We start from the raw sequence: 19,419 nt of genomic DNA, 5'->3' as shown, positions 1-19,419 counted from the left end.
TAGCTTCCTGCTGTCTGGGGTTCCTACCGGGCAAAGCAGGCTCCGGACTTCAGCTGAAGGAGATGAGTGGAGGTGGTTGGACTTGGTCCGCACGTGGGTAGCAGGAGCGACTCAGGGCGCCGAGCATGGTCTTGGCTGCCCTTTGATGTCTAACAGCCTGTTGGGCACAGGTGTGAGCTGTTTTCTCTAAGGGACGTCGGGCCAAATCGTGGTCCACATTAGTGCGGGCCTGAAATTCTCTTCTGGACTGTGAACCAGGGAAGTGGGAGAGAGAGACTTGGACTTAAAGACTGAACTGCAGAAAAGAGGGGAAAGAGATGTTTGAAATGAGAAAACAGATCGCTCTCTGAGGTGAATTTCCTTTTAATTAGGAATGAGATTCCCTGGGCACACATTGTCCTTCTGTTTCCTGACTCTTTTCCAGGTGTGCTTGTTGCCAGTGGCTGCTGAGATGGTTCCAGCATGGCCCGTTGCCTTTGTCCACATAGACTGGCATTACTGTGCCCAGCATGGACCCATAGTCCCATGCTTAGGGCTCTGTCCTTAGGTTCAAACCCAGGTCACTCCCTGGTCCTCTGCTGGTCCTGGCTCCCATGCTGCCTGCCTCATAGAGGCTTCTGCCCCAAGCTGCACATACAGCTGAGCAGCCAGAAGCTCACCCTGTGCAGGGCTCTTCTTAGTAGTGTCCAGCTGGGAGGTTTGCTTCCCATGGTTGGTACAGCTGACTCACTTGTTCGGAGCTGGACTGCTGGCCTGGAGTTCAGAGCAAGGCTATGACAGCCAGGCTCTACGTGTTCCCAAGAAAGCAGGTTGCAGTACCATGACCTAAGAGCCAAAGGGCACTGGTGGCTCACACCTTTAATCCCAGCACTGGGTAGGCAGAGGCAGTTGGATCACTGTGAGTTCGAGGCCAGCCTGATCTACAAAGTGGGTCCAGGACAGCCAAGGCTACACAGAGAGAGACCCTATCTCAAAAAACCAAACACACACACACACACACCAAAAACCCAAAACAGAAAGAGGCGTGAAGGCCCAGAGCAGATGAATCGTGTATCCAGGGTTACACAGCTCAGCAAGAGGCAAACTTAGACTTGCTGAGCCTCAGGGTCAGTGGTCTGTGGCTTTTCTCACTCACCCTGTTGTTCTTTCCCAAAATATAAAGAAGAAAACAGGAAGGAATGAAGGGAGGGGGAAGGGAGCAAGAAGGAAAATACTATCATTTAAAAATAGATATTTTGGGCTGACGAGATGGCTCAGAGGGTGCTGCCAATCCTGGGGGCCTGAGTTTGATCCCCGTAACCTATGTGCAGAATGGAGAGAACGGGCAGCACCGTGTCGTCTCTGATCGCCACACATCATGTGTACCTACACACAAGAAATTTAAAGAGTTTTAAAAGATGTATTTCTAATGCTTTAACATTACATGTCTTTGTGTGTATCTCTGAGCAGAGGCACGGGAGAGCAGGCCCAGATGTCCATCTTGTGTCTTCCTCTCGGAGCTGAGAATGGGTGCTGAAAACCAAAATGCTGATCCTCTGTAAAAAGTGACCTCAACTCGATGAGGCTCTGCAGCCTCACAATAAACATGCACAAGTACACACACGTACACACACACACACACACGGTGTGTTGGGGTGCGTGTGTCTATTTTGAGCCTGGGGATGTAGTTCATTTGGTGGTGTACTTACCTTGCTATAACTCTGGGTGCCATGCCCAGAGCTGCGTGAATGGGACAGGTCAAGGACCCGGTAATTCCAGCACTTGAAAGGTGAAGACTGGACCAGGAGTTCAAGGTCATCCTTCTCTACATAGCAAGTCTGAGGCTGTGACACCTTGTCTCAAAAAAGAGAAAAGAAGATGAAGACGAAGACAAAGAGAAAGAGGGAAAAGAAAGAAGATGAGGAGGAAGGGAAGGAGGAAGAGAAAAAGAAAGGCTGTGTTTTAGCGGTGCTGAGGGAAGGCCACTCCTCAGCTTCAAGCATCCCTCCACAAACCAGCAGAACAGAAGGGACTTGACGGGCCTCTGAGGAACCTCGTTCACCCTGACTACTAACAGAGGATGCAAGACTGTACCCATTTGTTAATCTGGGGAGAAACTTGTGACGCAGGTTCGGTATTAAAGTTGTGCATTCCCCGAGCCACCCAGAGCTCTGTGTAGAGGCCAGGTCACTGTGGCCAGCTCCTCCGCGACCGCTGCTCCTCCGCCAAGGCCCTCTACCTTTGAATCACATCTTGGGCCCTTCGCTGCTGCGCCTCTGCCCCAGGGAAACCGAATCTTAGTCCCTGGACAGTCGTCCCCGCTCAGCGGGGTTCCCAGGACACCGCAGCATCGGATTTCTCGATTTCGCGTGGCAGCCCAGCTTCCCTTACTCAGATCCCCTCCTGCCCGGGAACCCTGGAGCCAATCGCAGAGCTGCACAGCTCTGGGTTGTAGAGTTCCAAGCCCGGGACCCGCCCCTCTTTGTTGCGGTGTCCAATGGACGCATCCGGAACATCGGCGGCTGCCCGGGTGACTTGGTTATATGTCACAGAATAACATTCGAGAATGGGACATGGCATGAGGCAATGGTCGCCGCAGTTCCAGCAACCCTCTGCAGCAATGAGGCCAGCTCGAGGTGGGTCCTCGTGCCTCGTGCGCTCCCTGGTCACCCGCAGCTGCCACTCCGGGTGTCCACGCGGGACCCGCGGAAAGGGGGCGGCGCTGCGCTTGCCCGGGAACCTTGGCTGGAGCCGCCCCTCGCGCGCTAGGGTTCGGGGGGCTTCCGGGAAGACGCCAGGCCTCCTTAACTAGCGGAGACTGTTGCGGCGCCCTCACGCCAGCCCCGGGCGCTCACGTGTCTGTTTGCTCTGGGTCGTTGGTAATCCACCACATCTGGGGACCCAGGGATGCGTGAAGCTGGAGGGGCCCTCGTGTCTTCTTGCTACACAGCTGTCTTGCTTCTTCCTACCCCGTCCCCTCCTCACCCCGCGCTCCTTGCATGCCTCCCCATCCCCGAGTGCAGCTGGGTGTGAGGCTTCGTGGCGCCTTTCCAGCCGCCTTGCTAGGTAATCCGCGGGACTGGAGGCTCGCGTTAATCCTGAGAGGGTGGGTCTGGGTCAGCGAGGCAGGGGTGTGGGCGGGACCCCCCTCCCCGCCCTCATGCCTGTCTTACCGAGCCGCAGTGCCTGCTGTTTCCACTGCTCTCAGGCCCGGCCGGTGAGCGGGGTTCCCTTCTCGCGTCCTGCGGCCGCAAGAGATGAAGGCCACCCCCGCGGGGTTCTGATCTCCCGAGTGCCCACGCCCCCCGCCGCGCTCCCCTCACCATGACCGGCTCCGCCGCCGACACTCACCGCTGCCCCCACCCCAAAGGCGCCAAAGGCACTCGGTCCCGGAGCAGCCACGCGAGGCCCGTGAGCCTCGCCACCAGCGGGGGCTCGGAGGAGGAGGACAAAGACGGCGGGGTGCTGTTCCACGTGAACAAGAGCGGCTTCCCGATCGACAGCCACACCTGGGAGCGGATGTGGCTGCATGTTGCTAAGGTCCACCCCAAAGGGGGAGAGATGGTGGGCTCCATCAGAAACGCTACCTTCCTGGCTAAGGTCAGTGGCTTGGCTGGACTTGGTTGTTGAGGGCCGGATGGGCGGGATGGGGCCCGCTCAGCCAGGGCAGAGATGGGAGAAGGGACCTCATGTCTGGCTACTGTACAGTACTGTCTCCCAGCTCTGTTGCCAGGAGGGGCAGGCAGGGGGCTTCCTGGCTTGGCTCTGTAAGGTTGGGCTGAGCCAAAATCCATTGTGTACTCAGCTCCTGTAACATCTTCATCAACAGCTAATGTCACCAGGTCAACAGCAGCCACTCCAAGAAAGCATATAGCCCCAGGGTCCACCTGTCCCCCGTGCCGTGTTTCGCCCCTACCCACCTCTCTGTCCTCCCCACCCCGCACCCCCGCCCCCTAGCAAATGATTTATGAGGGATGAGTGAATTTGTAATCAACCAGCCAGACTTCTCAGCGTGAGTCATTTCTAGTCTTTCTTCTTCTTCTTCTTCTTCTTCTTCTTCTTCTTCTTCTTCTTTCTTCTTCTTCTTCTTCTTCTTCTTCTTCTTCTTCTTCTTCTCCTTCTCCTCCTCCTCCTCCTCCTCCTCCTCCTCCTCCTCCTCCTCCTCCTCCTTCTCCTCCTCCTCCTCCTCCTCCTCCTCTTCCTCCCTTCTCTTCTTTTTTTTACGACAGTGACTTTTACCTCTGGAACTTACAAAGAACAGAGAAGTGTCTCTTAGCAGCTTATCTGGGGCCAAGGGGAGAAAAGGGAAGCGATTGGTTGTGACTTAAAGGGACTTTCCAGGACACAGGATGAATTAGTCTCCCAGGTGAAGGAAGAGACCAAGTGAAGCTCTCTTTTTACCCTGGAAAGCAGCCAGTGAGCAGGCCAAGGATATGGTTACAAAGAAGATGTCCCCTAGTGGGAGTGTCCTGTTATATAAAATAGCAAACTGCAGGCTGGGCAAAAGCCTGGTGTGCCACCGAGGTGATGGCTTCCCTCGGCCTTGGGGCCCTGTTTGCTGAGAAGACGCAGGAGTCGCATACCTCAGAGTCATGCAGCAGTCAGTCCCAGCCTAGCGACAGCTGAGCATGCAAGTCTGCAGGCCAGAAGGCTGTGTGTGCCCTTGGGGAAGTGGAGGAGGCTCTCTCTGCTTCCTGCTCCATTGTGTTTTATTACTCTGCCTGGCCCTTTTTAATTAATTAATTTATTTAACTTGTGAAGACTTATTTTATGGGCACAGGTGTTTTGTCGGAATGTATGCCTGTGCACCAGGTGCATGAGTACCTACAAAGGTCAGAAGGTGTTGGAGCCCCTAGAACTGGAGTTACAGCTGTGAGTCACCGCGTGGGTACTGGGAATCAAACCCAGTCCTCTGTAAGAGCAGCCAGTGCTTACCACTAAGCCATCTCTAAAGCTCCCTCCCCAGTCTCTGACAGGGTCTTGGCTCTCAAACTTTGCTCTTCCTGCCGTGGCATTCTGAATTCTGTGCTTATGGCGTATCCCACTGTCCCCTGGTGATGGCTTGGTTTTAGACTTGAACCAGACTGTAAGATTTCGTTTCCCTACCTTGCATATTTGCTTTTTGTTTGGTTTTGGAGAGGTTCTTGTACAGCCTAAGGCAGTCTCAAGTTCACTTTGTTGAGGCTGGCCCTTGCCTCCCAGACCTCTTGCCTCCACCTTCCAAGTGAGGACCGAATCTTAGTGGTCAGCTCACCATCCCTAACGCCCTCATGGCACCTCCTGGCCTCCACATCCTGAAAGCATGGCTCTTGCTCAGGCACAGGCACGGAGGTCTCAAGCTGCCCTGTCAGAGGCCGCTCTTCATTAACTCCAGGGTTTGGCAGTCTCTCTTAGGGCCGAGTCATTCTCTTTTAGCCAAGGCAACCCATGCTGTGAGGAATTTGCACCAAAGGTAGGAGGTGGGACAGAGGTGAAGATGGATTGGTGAATTCGGGCAAGACAGTATCTGGAGCAAGTTTCCCAGGCCCTGTGAGGAGGCATGGATGATGTGTCCGTGGACTACAGGATGGTCTGTTAGGGACTATAGTAAGTTTTGCCTGAAGGCCTAGGTGTCTACTTGGAGCATGGTGGGAGAGGATGGGGGTGGGGGTGGGTATCACTTGAGATCTCCTCTCCAAATTGTAACCACATTCTTCTTCACTTGTGGTTGCTGAGCTCAAGTGAGCATCTGACTAGGTCTTTTGCTGGGATAATTTAAGAAAAAGATTGAGTCACTGGGGTTACACTGGCTGGGCAGAGGGTGGCAGGTGCAGGAGGAACAGCTGGCCCTTCTGGGGAGCAACTGGCCCTTCTGGGTCTACTCTAGTGCAGAGGCAGGACACCAGGGCTGCTTAGCAGCAAACACAATTTGGTTTTTTGCAGCTCCCCCCCCCCCCCCCCCGTGTGTGTGTGTGTGTGTGTGTGTGTGTGTGTGTGTGTGATTTTTCACGGTGACTCCAAATTTAGAAAGACTTCGCATTGGAGGGCTGAGATCTGCCTGTGGGAAGTGTCAGCAGGGAGCGGAGACTCTCCGACAGGCTCTGCCCTGCACCCTGTGCTCTCAAGTCTCACCCTCCCTTCTGCATCCTGGATTCAGAATGGCCCCTCTGGTCTGTCGACCTTCCCAAGGTGTGGCTCCAGGGCCTCTGGCCCAGGCCACAGGCCCTCTGATGTCGATGCTGCGGTCATGGCTGTTCAGTGCTGTGCCACCTCCCTGGGTTTCCAGCAGGTCCTTTTTCCTGCTGCCTGTGCAGTAAGAGAAATGCTTTGGTTCTCCTCGTTCTTGACCAAGGTTGCTTGTGCTGGGGCCTCTTGCTGCCTCCCTAGCTCCAGGCCTGGCCTCCTCTTCCCTTTGTCATGGCCATGCCAGTTGCTTATCGGTGCCATCCTCCATCTTGCCTTCTGTCAGCTCTCTAGTTTGGCAAGAGGTGGCGGACAAGCTGCCAAACTCCTGCCTGTGGTCCTCCTCCTTCCCTGCCCACCCCACACCCTCTTTTTCCAAATCCTTTAAACTTGCCTGCGCCTCCTCACCAACACTGGGATCTGCCTTCCAGAGTGGGGCAACTAACAAGAAGAATATGGACGATGCCATTTTTACAGGGCTTTAGTTTGTGTTTGTTAGTGAACTCAGTCTTTTCCAGAGAGGCATTATCTGCATTTCTCCTTTAGCAAACCACTTGTTGTGACTTTGCTTATTGTGGTTAAAATACATGATACATGACCTACTTTTCGGCCATTTTGAGTGTATGGTGGCTGTTTAGGCCCTGAATGTTCCGGAAGGCCCAGCCCCAGCCTATTAATACTCTTCGGCACCTATAGGAAGGACTTAGGTCACTGGGCAGTGTGCCCTAGCATCAGAACTCTGGTCCCATTTCCCCACTCATTTCTTGGATTCCGTGATGTGAATGGAAGGCCTCTCCCACATGGATTCCATGATGTGCTGCACGGCTTAAGCTATATGTACAAGTGACCTGTGAGCTGAGACCTCGGAAACTGAGACACTGTATACCTTTGTTCTATAAGCTGATTGTCTCAGGTACTTTGTCACAGATATGGGAAAGGACTTGCACATGGTTAACTTCCATCACCACCATCAATCTCCAAAACTCACTTTCCTCCTCTGAAACATACACACAAAATACCAAGTGCCTGGTGCTCACTCCCTCCCCTGCCTGGTGCTCACTCTTTCCCCTGCCTGGTGCTCACTCCCTCCCCTGCCTGCTGCTCACTCCCCTGGCATATTCTCCACTTTATGCATCTGACCATTTTAGGAAGTTTATGCATAAATATAGTATTTGTCTTTAGAATTGTTTTTATATTTGTGTGTGTGTGTGTGTGTGTGTGTGTGTGTGTGTGTATGTGTGCACATGCATACCAAGACACACACGTGGAGGACAGACAGGTGTTGGTCACCTCCCACCATGTGGGCTCTTGGGTGGGGTCTGAACTCAGTTTGGTAGGCTTGGTGGCAGAGGGTTCCTGCTGAGCTGTCTCCCTGGCCCAGTATTGGCTGTTTTGAGGTTGGCTTTGTTAGCATACTGCCCCTAGTCTGCCTAGCAACCTATGACATTATTACCTGCCTGCTGCTAGGCATGGCTCTACCCAGGACTATAAAAAGGGCAAACACACCTTGTCTCTGCCTTGCCCTCTTGCCCCTCTCTTACCTCCCTCCCTCTCTTTCTGTTCTTTTCTCTTTTCTTGGTGTCTCTCTCTGTATCTCTCTCTCTCTCTCTCTCTCTCTCTCTCTCTCTCTCTCTCTCTCTCTCTCTCTCTCTCTCTTTGAGGTACCCCTCCCTATAATAAACTTCTCCATATCATATCTGTTGCCTGGCATCTTATTTTTCAAGCATTACAGGCTTACTTCAGGATCCCCCCACATTTCAGTGTGTCCCCAATATGTGCCTGCTTTTGAAAGCTGACTGGCATTGCTCTGTGTCAAGATGGAGTTTTGTTTATTCAGTCTACCCGTTCGCAGGCACTGAGCTGGCCCCCACTTTTCCACAGAGGCCTAATGAGGTTTCTTACCACTGTTTATGAGGACTCCAGCCACCTCCTCGTCACACGTGCTGTACTTGAGGATGGAGTGGATGCTCTTACCTCCTATTGTGTGGGAAGACATGTGTCTTGGAACTGGGGCCCCTGCTGATTGCCAGCCTTTCTGGTCCAGCTCCTGGGAGCATGGTACTGAGGGATCATGGTGCAGCTTACACCTATGTACTGTGTGCAGCCTCTGCCCTGAGGCCTTTCATACAGCAGGCCATGTCGTCCTCACAGCAGCAGAAAAGGCAGTATTATTTTATTTGGATGCAAGTGGAGGCTCTAAGGGTCTTGTCATGTGACAAGGGACCCGGCTAGTAGGAGACAGAGCTGGGATGTGAACCATTGTGTATGTCTCATTTAGAACCTCAGGGGCCCCTCTGGCTTGCACTGCAGTTCCAGCAGGAACGTTGGCTGCCTAAGGTGCTATTCCAAGTTGCCCCAGGCTGAGCCCCAGCTAGCTTTCCTGACACCAGGGTGAATTGCAGCTGGTGATGTCTTCCACTGAGCAGCTTGGCTCTCCCTACCACAGCCCTGCTCCAGCCCACATGGGGAACACTTACATTTGTCCTCCTACATGGAGGCAAATGTGACCACGGGTAGCTGAGGTAACTGCAGCTGTTTTCCTAAATCCCTTGGGCGCCACTGGGTGCTATTCTGAGGCCCAGTTGCCTTCTGAGTCCTGCTATGGGCTCTCTGGGGTGGAGGGGGCTGGGAATAAGTCGATGGTCAGCTCCCGAAGTGGACTCTAAGCTCTCACATCTGCGATGGACTTTCCCCTCCTCCTTCCCCGCCCCCATGCTTCCCACTCTGTACCTGGGTCAGAGCTTACAACATGGAGGTGCTAGGGAGGGTCTTCAGCCTGTGTTCTCACTTCTCTTTGAAGCCTCTGGTTGGTTCTTATGTATGTTCAGTAGACATGTGGGTGTTACTGCGAAAAAACAAGGAAGTCTCAACAGTTGCTAGTGTTTGGATAGAGAACTCATGTGTGAGTTTGTGTGAAACTGTTTATGTGGGAATGTGTGTGTGTGTGAGAGAGAGAGAGAGAGAGAGAAGAGAGAAGAGAGAAGAAAGAGGAGAGGAGAGAGACAGGAGAAGGGGAGAGAGAGGGAGAGAGAGTGTGAGTCTCTAATGAAGTCATGGGAGCAAATGTTCAGGTTGGGACCTTGTTCCCTCCATAGTGACTCCCAGATGGGGAATTTGAGTTGAGGTGTTTGAAAATGTAGTTTGCAGAACAGTCGGGCCTGTGTGTGTGCCCACACAGCCATGCTCACACACACAGCGCCTTGATTTGGATGTACCAAGTGTGACAGCTTCCCTTCCAGCTGAAGGGATAGTTTCTGTGAATTTAGAATTCCTCAAATCGAAGGCTGAGTGGAGGCACCCAGAGGAAACTGTCAGCAGAGAAACTTTGCAGTAAATGCAGCCAATGACGAACAGGGCAAGGAGCCTGCCACCGTGTGCCCAGAGTACCACGCCCATCTCTCACTGTGCACGGAGCCCATGCCTGGAGAGCCTGCCACCGTGTGCCCAGAGCACCACGCCCATCTCTCACTTTACACAGAGCCCATGCCCAGGTGGTGTTTGGCTGTGATGCCCTGCCGGGCTGTCCCCAGCTCTCTTTACTAGCTGCTTTTCCTCCCATCTGCAAAGCTGGCCTTGTTTCTCCAAGGATGACACTCATCTTGTCTTTCACTCTTTCTGCTTCTTTTGAAGAAGCTAATGCCTCTCTCAAACCTTCACTCAGAGGGATCAAGTTTCTTTGTCATCGACGACATAGTCCACCACAAACATGGAGAAGATGAGAAGTCAGTGTGTGTGTGTATGGGGGGGGGGGCGGGTGTTAACAAACGTAGTGTGTTCCTGGCTGACTGGTGTTTGGTGTCTCGAGAGTGGTTAGGTTGAGTGCTAACTGTAGGCACTTGGGGGACTTGGCTGGGCTGCCAGGAGGGTGGAGCAAGAAGGCTCAAGAGGCAGGGGCATAGCACTTACCTGGGGAGAGTCGAGGCAAGAGGAGGGAAGCAGTTGGCATGTGAAGTGTGTGGTACTGAGAAGTGGTAGCCATGACCTGGGTACCATTCTGCCGCAGTCCTTTATCTGGGATGCTGTTTGCCTCCTTTGTGTCCTGTGTTAACGATGCTCCAGAGGGAGCACATATAACAGAATCACTATTAGCCAGGCTGCAGACTGGACCGAGGCCAGTTTCAGTGGGAGACTCCGGAGGACGTGGTCCCTGGCCCCAGGAAGGCAGTTATGGCTGCATAGAGAAGGTAAACTGTGTTACACGTGATGTCAGGAAGGGCCACAGGGAACCATGGTCCAGAGTGGAGCATATTTGGAGAGGAGATGGTGTGGGGGGAGGCGCCATGGCAACAGGTGACTGTACCAAGTATGTGGCTGCTCCCAGGAATGGCTCTCACTTGATTTCAGCCCCACTCCTGTTCCTGGAGCTGTGCCAAAGCAACCCCTCAATAACAGGAACCCCCTCCCTCTCTCTGTCTCTCTGTAGCCTTCAATTCCCCAGGTCCCAAACTACAGGCTGTCCATGACGATCCCAGACTGGCTCCAGGCCATCCAGAGCTACATGAAGACGCTGCAGTATCCTTCCAGCAGCGGCGGCGGGGCACCTCAGCCAAGGGGTGCTGTGGTGATGGCAAACTTGGTGGGGTGTCTGTTGCTAGCTGGCCGGCCAAAGGTCTCTAAGGTTGGTGAGGACAGGTGTTGGAAGGACCCCCTTGGGTGACCAGAACAACCAGGGTTGTCCCTCAAGCAGAGGTGAAGTTGGTCTACCTCGAGGCTTGTGGCTTCTCTTTCTCCCTCTTCCCTGCTCTTTCTTTCTTTCCGTTCTACTCCTTGTCCTTTTCCCTTCTTTTTCCACACGATTAGCTTTCTTTCTCTGTCTCCCCTCCTGGCCTCCCTCTTCCTCCCTCTCTCACATGTTCCCCACCCCCACGCGCCTGGTTTTTTTTTTTTTTTTTTTTTTTCTTTTCTCTCTCACATGTTTTAACTCATCCCTGACCTCTCTTGATACCAAGAGACTCATCTGTCTTTGCCTCTGGTTCCCCACAGCCCACATAGGTGACTCGGTCCCAGCTGTGTGTGCAGGGTTTGAGGGGCTCTGCAGTGGGCCTTCTGCCTCAGCTTGAACAGAAAGCCACTGAGGAGGCCAAGGGTTTGGTGCAGGCATGTTTTTGGTCTCCTCGGCACCCTCGGCTTCCTTTCAGTCTAGGTTAGTTCAGTTCCTCAGGTTCCTCAAAAGCAGCACCGTGGGGACAAAGGAGCAGAGGTGCTGGTGTGTCAGATGAGGAGCCCCCAGTGTGCTGCTCAGGAGGTGTACTTGGGTTGACTTGTGAGGAGCTGCGCAGGCTTGTTGGCTGGTGTTCTGCTTGCTCCTCCCCAGCCCTGAGTCTCCCCCATCCTCTGCTGCAGGCAAGAACCGTTCTGTCTCCTGAAGGACTGAGTGACAGCACCTTCCTAGGGCTGCACAGCACCCTGGAGAATAGCATCTGCTCTGTTTATTAAGATGGATGACTGATTAGCTTCTCAGCTTCTGCCTCATAGCCACCTCTCCTATGTGGCATCTTCCCCATGGAGTCCTGGCTGCCTCCTTAGGAGATGGTAGCTCCCTCCACAGGCCCCACCAAGATTATGGGGAATTTCTGTTTGTCTCCAAACTGAGACACCCACATGGATTGTTGGTGGTAGTTGAGGGCCACAAACAGACCCAGGCACCAAGAGGTGACCTTCCTTCCATTGTCACTTACTCTTCACTGAACATCCCAGGTGACCAGAAGCTAGAACAGTGCTCCCCTCTGTCTAGGACGAGGCCTTCCCAAGGAGAACGAGACTGGCTGGGCTCCATCATTAGGCACACATGCGCGTGTGTTTTGCGTATCATTTTTTCTCACGCTGATATAAAACCTGCCTCATAGACTTAACTTGGTCCTCCCCGTTGCTCTTGAAGGACCCTTCTAATTTCTTCTCTGGCCCATTAACTAGGGCTGTTAGACCTGATTGCTGGCTACAAAGTAGGCAGGAGAAAGCTCGGGGGGAACAAGGGGCCAGGCCCTGAGGTCTTTGGGGCCGTCATCAGTGGAGGCCGTCATCAGTGGAGGTCTTACTTCTGACCTGGTGTCTTAGTTCCTTGGGGTGCCTGGACACAGGTGCCAGCATGTGGGGACATTTGGGGCCCTTGCTTATGATAGGTGCACTCAGCTGATGCATCTAATCTGCCTTCCCCTGGAACAGAGTGTGAGTGGCAGTGTCTGGAAAGGGAGCCTGTGGCTTTCCTTGGTATGGGAAGCCTGCCCAGGAGCCCTGTGCTTTGTATAGGGAAGGCTCGAGAGAAACTTCCAGAAGGTCAGCTATTAGCCCCAGAGAACGTAGAGAAGATGGCTAGAAAACTTTTCATTACTTAATTATGGACTAATATTACTTTGTAGAAACTGAATCCGACTTTAAATATACTGGGAACCCTACTGTTTGATCAAAATCTCTGATAAAAATTTAAAAAGCACCACACTAAGAACTCCTTGGTTGGTTGGTTTTCTTTTGGCACTAAGATTAAAACAAAAAACAAAAAATACCACCCCACTTTTTATTAGTTCTTTGTGAATTTCACATCACGTACCCCAATCCTGTTCATCCCCCCCCTCGCCTCATACCCGCCCTCTACTCTTGCAGCTCACTTCCACAGAGGAAAAAAAATCTTGTGGAAGCTGTAGTGTGTCACAGTACACTAGGATTTTTCAGCATCTTATTTCAGAAATGCTGAGCTAACTGTTATGAACATGGCCCAGGCTAGCCCCTCCTAGCCTGTGCTTGTTCACATTACCCCTGGCTCTGACCGTGTTGTTTTCAGTCCAGCCTCAACGGCAGGCAGGCATCATGAGCCTGTGGCCTTCCCTGGAACCTGCTTTGAGCTACAGGCTCCTCATCTGTGCCCTTCAGCTGCGGGGACCTCGTTCCTCTCTGGGCAGTGTGAGGTGCGCTGCTATCCTCAAGGCTGCCTGCCTCACTGGGACACATAGTGAGTCCTGTGCACCCAACTGGTCAAGCAAAGCCATTGTCATCAGCATCCTCCCCACCCCCACTCTCTTCACAAATAGGACTTAGTTGAGGCAAAAGAGTAAAGCACAGAAGCTCAAAAGCATGGCGTGAGTGGTCTCCGGTGGCACAGATTTGCGGGTTCCAGAGAACTGGGCAGTCAGTCAGAAGCACAGTGTGCACGGTGATGCCATCTGCTTAGATTAGTGACGTCATGATGATCCAGGCATGAAATAAGCAACATTTTCTTAAGTTCTATGTACTGTTGAAAATCTTACTGCCATTCATCCACCTCTCCATCTTTTCTTCCATGCATCGATACATTGGTCAGCGCATTCATACACACACACACACACCACACATAACATATACATACATACACACACATACGTACACACATACATGCACACACATACATACACATACATATATACACACACATACATATATACACACACATACATATATACACACACATACATACATGCACACATACACACACACAACACACACGTACATGCACACACATACATCACATACATTTATATCCACACATATACATACATATATACACACATACACACACATACATACATACATACAACCATCCTTTTGTCCACCCACCCATCCATCCACCCACCTATTCACCCATTTACCTTTCTCCCATCATCCTTCTATCAACCTATCCATCCATTTTGCTTTCCCTCTATCCACCTTACCATCCGTCTGTCTGTCCATCTGCCTTTTGTTCCCTATCTACCCCTCCTTTCAGTTGTTTAGCCACTGAGCTGCTCATTCACCAATCACTTCACTTACTCTCATTTGCTTAGTGCTGTCTGCTGGCCTGTGGTGTGTGGTGAGCGCCCTCCAGGCTGTCTGCTGGCCTGTGGTGTGTCCCGAGCGCCCTCCAGGCTGTCTGCTGGCCTGTGGTGTGTCCCGAGCGCCCTCCAGGCTGTATGGGTGACCCACAGCTGATAAAGAATGGTTCCAGTTCTCAAGACCTTCTAGTCTAGCACGTGACTTAAGACATGTAGTCAGGGTAGACTGAAATGAAGTGTTATGGAAGTCAAGGGTGCATGTAAGCTTCAGTTAGAAACTACATTTCCAGGGCTGTGCAGTGGGGAGGCAGGTCAGAAGAGCAAGGACTGCTTTCTTAAGCCACTGAGAATGGAACCCGAGCGGCTGGTTGGCCAGGACTTTGGAGTTTCTGTCACTTTCCCTTTACATGTTTCACAGATACAATCATACAGGGACCCAGTTCTTTGAAATCAGGAAAATGAGGCCTCTGAGCGGGTAAGTGGTGCATGACCTGTGGACCAGAGAGATTTTCTCCTACTTGTGAGCCACCAGCACCCGGGGTAGTGGTGGTGGTGGTGGTGGTGGAGGTGGAGGTGGTGGTGGTGGAGGTGATGGTTGTGCAGGTGGTGGTGGTGGAGGTGATGGTTGTGCAGGTGGTGGTGGTGGTGGTGATGGTTGTGCAGGTGGTGGTGGTGGTGGTGGAGGTGATGGTTGTGCAGGTGGTGGTGGTGGAGGTGATGGTTGTGCAGGTGGTGGTGGTGGAGGTGATGGTTGTGCAGGTGGTGGTGGTGGTGGTGATGGTTGTGCAGGTGGTGGTGGTGGTGGTGATGGTTGTGCAGGTGGTACAGGTGGTGGCAGCAGTGGTGGTGGTGATGGTGGTGGTGGTGGTGCAGGTGGTGCTGGTGGTGCAGGTTTGAAGATCTTAGTTCTGTCAAGCATGCATGTGCTTTGAGGTTTCCTGAGAAGCAGCTTATTTCCTTTCTCCCTAGACCTCTGCATGGCACCTAGTGTGGAGGCAGGCATGCTGACAGACTGATGAGCGGAGGTCAGACAGACTGCATAGTCGCACAGGGCCTGAGATGATCTGTCCTGTTCTATCCCACAGGTTGATGGAAACAGCGAAAGAGATGACCCGAGAATCCTTGCCTATCAAATGCCTTGAGGCGGTCATCCTGGGCATGTATCCTTTACGCTCCATGTCCTCACTTTGTGGCCCTGTTCTGGAGCTAGTTGTGGCTTTGGTGTCCTTGGGGAAAAGTGCCAGAGTCCCCTGGTACTTCCCTTAATTTGACCAGGCTGGAGTTGAACATGATCAATGCTTGGCTCCTTGGACTAGTGTTCACCTCACTGAAATCTGTGGTGCAGTCTGGCCAGGTGTCAGGACAGGCTGTAGTCACAAGGAGAGTTCAAGTTCAGAGGGACTTCAGAGTGCGTGTGTGGCTCGTTTTTGCATTAGCCCGACACTGTCATAAGAGGGACAGTTAAATGGAGTTGAGTCAAGGCCAAGAGGGCGAATATCCAAACCCATCGCCAGGGGAAACGTGAGAGCAGGCTGCACAGAAGGGCACGTGCTGGCAGCCTGTCGTGGTGGAAGCCAGTGGACCCAGGGGTCTGGGCACTAGTGCTTTATCATTTTCACCACATGCTTGGCTCTTTGCCTTGAGGGGAATTTGGTCCAGAAAAGCTGTGACGACCCTGACTAATGGTGATGGCAGCTGAACACAGCCAGAGGGAAGAGCCAGAGAAAAGCTGGGTCCTGTGCTGGGGGAGTGGGGACCATGGCCACAGAAGCAGGAAGCAGATAGTCAGCCCAGATGGAAGCTGTTGGCTTCTCCAGTGCTGTGCTAAGTGGCTTCAGAAAGCTCTGGAGCTGAAGAGTGGCTTGGTCTCCTCTTGGTTCCTCCGTTCAGAGTAGCTTTCTGAAAGACAGAGGACAGGCTGGAGGCAGCTGGCTGGATCTGTAGCGTGCTTGTGAGCGCTCACATGGGGGAATGGTGATACTTGGGCCATGACCTTGGCAGTGGGACGGGGTTGGATGAGGTAGTTTCCTGAGCTGCCAGGAGATCGAGTGTACAGGTGGAAGCCAGCCAGACACCGGAGTTGACAGGGAGTCAACCAATGCAGACTTCCTACCAGGCCACAGACTGAGAAGGTGAGCTCGAAGAATCAGGAGGGACAGGACAGTGACATACTTTGGCGCAGCCCTGCACTGGGACAGAAGCAGCGAGGGCTGAGGTGTCCTGGCCACAGCACTTCGGATCCCTCCATACCTGTCTCGCATGGAGATGGTCTGGAATCTGGGCTGCTCAGGATGGGATATTTAGAGTGCGGCTTTCAAGAGGGCTGGTCTATGCCAGGAGCTCAAGTTGGGTGATGCGAATGTTTGGGAGACAAGTTACGAGGAGGAGAAAATGATCCAGGATGAACCTCAAATTTTATCTAATGGTGGACACAAAGAACCCATGAAAGAGACTATCCTCAGCTTTTTCTGTTGTCGTGATTGATGCCATGACCAAAGCAACATAGGGGAGGAAAGGGTTTATTTCTGCTAATGCTTCTAGGTCTGAGTTCATCAGTGACACAAGTCAGGGCAGAAACCATGAAGGAATGCTACTAACTGGTCTGTTCTCTGGCTCATTCTCAGCTTTCTTTTCTTTCTTTCAAGTTTTCTTTTTTTAAAGGTTTATTTATTATTTATACAGTATTCTGCCCGTGTATGTGCCTCCAGGCCAGAAGAGGGCACCATATCTCCTTGTAGATGATTGTGAGCCACCATGTGGGTGCTAGAAATTGAACCCAGGACCTTTGGAAGAGCAACCAGTGCTCTTAACCTCTGAGCCATCCCTCCAGCCCTCTCAGCTAGCTTTCTTAAGCTGCTCAGACCCATTTGCCTAGGGAATGGTGCCACCCATAGTGGACTGGGCCCTTCACATCAACCATCAATCAAAACAATTCCTCGCAGACATGGCCACGTGCCAGTCTGTGGCGGCAGCTCTTCAGGCAAGGTGCCCTCAGTCCAGGTGGCATTGGGACAGGAAAGGAGACAGGGATCAATGCAAGAGGTGCTTCAATAAGATGGGGTGAGAAGGATGGTCTAGTCTGTCTGTCTGGACTCTTGGACATGTGTGTGCTCTTGGTTGCAGATGTACATCCCAGAGTATGCATGTGTGGATACAGAGTTAGCAGTTTATCATCGGATCGGATGGCTCTATCACTCTCTACCTTTGTATGTGCAGTGCGTGTAAGCGTGTGCATGTGCATGTAATGTGTGTAAGCAAGCATGTGTGTGTGTGTGTGTAGTGTGTGGGTACACACATGCTATAGCGGAGGGTGGCAGTCAGAGGACAACCTCAGGTGTTGGTCCTCAGCTTCCACCTCATTTCACACGGGATCTCTTTGTTGTCCATTGCTGTGTACAGCAAATTACATGGCTCATAGGCTTCCAGGGGTGTTTCTGTCGGCCACTCCACCTCCCAGTGTGTTCTGCTGCACTTGGCTTTATGCAGGTTCTTGGTATTGAAATCAGGTCCTTTGCATGTGCACTAAGCTCTTTAGCCCCCTGAGACACCTCCCCAGTCACTTACCTGACTTTTTGAGACAGGGTCTCTCACTGAAACCAGAGCACCCTGGTTTGGCTGGACTGGCTGGCTCTAGGCTCTGCTCTGTCCCCGTCCCGCGGGTTTAGTTATTCGGGTTCTCGAAGGGGGTCGCGGCCTGTAAATGAAGAATAGGGCGGGAGAGAGACATGACTCTAGAAAGGTTGTCTTATCAAGAGTCATTTACTGAAAGCAGGTGTATGATTTTTAAAGTGTGCTTCAGGAAGGGCGGGGGAAGGAGGGAGAGCAGTGGGAAAGTACAGAATCTTCTGGGGTAGGAACCCCTGGGGCAATGTGTGGGGCGGGGGGAGGAGACAGGTGGCCCCGCGGTCCTCTCCCAGAGACCACAGCACGTCAGATGTTCATGTACCGTGACTCCTGTGAAAGGCTACAAAGCCACGGTACACTGAGTGTTCCTTTTCTCAGGGCCAAGTTCCCTCTCCTGGGGCCAAGCACGATGTTTGCGGTTTGTCTGTTGCCAGGCAAAATGTTTGATAAGTTCTTTCTGTATAGGCTGGCTGGAAAGGGTCAGCTGGAGTTCAACGCAACCAGGGTCTCTCAGCTCAGCCAGGGTCTCTCGGCTCCCAACACTGCTCCCCAGTTCTGGGATTACTAGCGTGCTCCCCCACACCTGCCTCACACATGGTGCTGGGGACTCAAACTCCAGTCCTCAATCTTGCATAGCAAGTGCTTTCCTTTTTTTTTTTTTTTTTTTTGGGGGGGGGGGGTCTCTCTGTGTAGCCTTCGCTGTCCTGGACTACTTGCTTCATAGACCAGGCTGGCCTTGAACTCACAGTGATCCACCTGCCTCTGCATCCCGGGTGCAGGGATTACAGGTGTGCGCCACCACACCCAGCTGTAAGTATTGATTTTTCAAGACAAAGTTTCTTGGTGTGGCCTTGGCTGCCGTGGGATTCACTCTGTAGACCAGGCTGGCCTTGAACTCACAGAGATGCACCTTCCTGTGCCTCCCGGGGGCTGGGGTTACAGGCGTGCGCCTCCTCTGCCCACCAAGTACTTTAACCCCGAGCCACCTCCTCAAACCCTCTTGAACCTTTTGGTTTTGGTTTTGCTTTTTGAGGTGCTAGGGACCAAACCGTGCTCCTTGTATGTTCTAGCTGAGCTGCACCTGTGGCCCCAGACTTTCATCGAGTCTTATGTTTTCTTATGTATATACTTTACGTGTGTGTTTATTGGTGGGCATTAAAGCCAGGGCTATGCACTCACTACTATGGAGCCTTTCCAAGGACAGGGAGCATTTGTGCTTCTCTGCCCTTGCAGAGCACACAAGGGTCCACCCTGGAGTATGACTGACAGTGCGTCTGTGCCTTCGTTTGCATCTCCCTGCTCCGCATTAGGAGGGGAGACATGTTAGGGAGTCTAGCAGGAGGGCAGGCTGCGGAGCATCAGGTAGCTCAGGGCCCCACTCTTCACTATCAGGAGTTAGTCACAGCTGCAAGGAGAGTGAGCCTCTTGCTGGGAACCATCGGCTGGAGAGCTGTAGGCTAAAGGCCAGTGGAGGACACAAGGCCAGGCCCTTCCCTGGGTAGACAAGCTCTGCTCAGCCACTTTGGCCACCTGCTGAGGATTCTGGGTGTGTAGGCCCCTGCGATCTGTGAGCATTGTCATACGTCTGAATATTGTGTCCCTGGAGTCACCTAGAGGCAGTGGGGCTTGAGAGAATAGATCTAGGACCCTGCTGGGCCGGGGCTTGCGATTTCACTTTGTTCTTACCTGTGTGACATTTCTGAGAAGAGCAACGCAGGTGGCAAGCGTGGGAGCTTCCGCCTGCCGTGTTCAACTTGGGAACTGGACCCTTGGCACAGTCACGGCATTTCTGTGTCAGCATTCTGGTGTCCTGCTTTCCCTGGGGATGGGAAGAGTGACTCAGGTCACAGTCTCTCAGAGCTTCCCACTGTCCTGG

General features: G+C 52.6%; 1 protein-coding gene across 1 annotated transcript in view; it reads left to right on the top strand.

Annotated features, from left to right (window-relative positions):
* The first annotated feature begins 3,277 nt into the window (after positions 1-3,277).
* Positions 3,278-19,419, top strand: part of Vash2 (vasohibin 2) — a 30,175-nt gene continuing 14,033 nt past the window's right edge. The window contains exons 1-4 of the mRNA XM_051148283.1: positions 3,278-3,579; positions 10,565-10,653; positions 14,338-14,394; positions 15,005-15,079. Of these exons, the coding sequence (XP_051004240.1) occupies positions 3,304-3,579; positions 10,565-10,653; positions 14,338-14,394; positions 15,005-15,079 (497 nt within the window). The 5' untranslated portion in view covers positions 3,278-3,303. The remainder of the gene's footprint in view (positions 3,580-10,564; positions 10,654-14,337; positions 14,395-15,004; positions 15,080-19,419) is intronic.

Source organism: Acomys russatus, chromosome 6, assembly GCF_903995435.1.
Source record: "Acomys russatus chromosome 6, mAcoRus1.1, whole genome shotgun sequence".
Taxonomy (NCBI): Eukaryota; Metazoa; Chordata; class Mammalia; order Rodentia; family Muridae; genus Acomys; species Acomys russatus.
The sequence above is the reverse complement of the archived record's forward strand: the minus strand, read 5'-3'. Positions and strand labels throughout refer to the sequence as shown.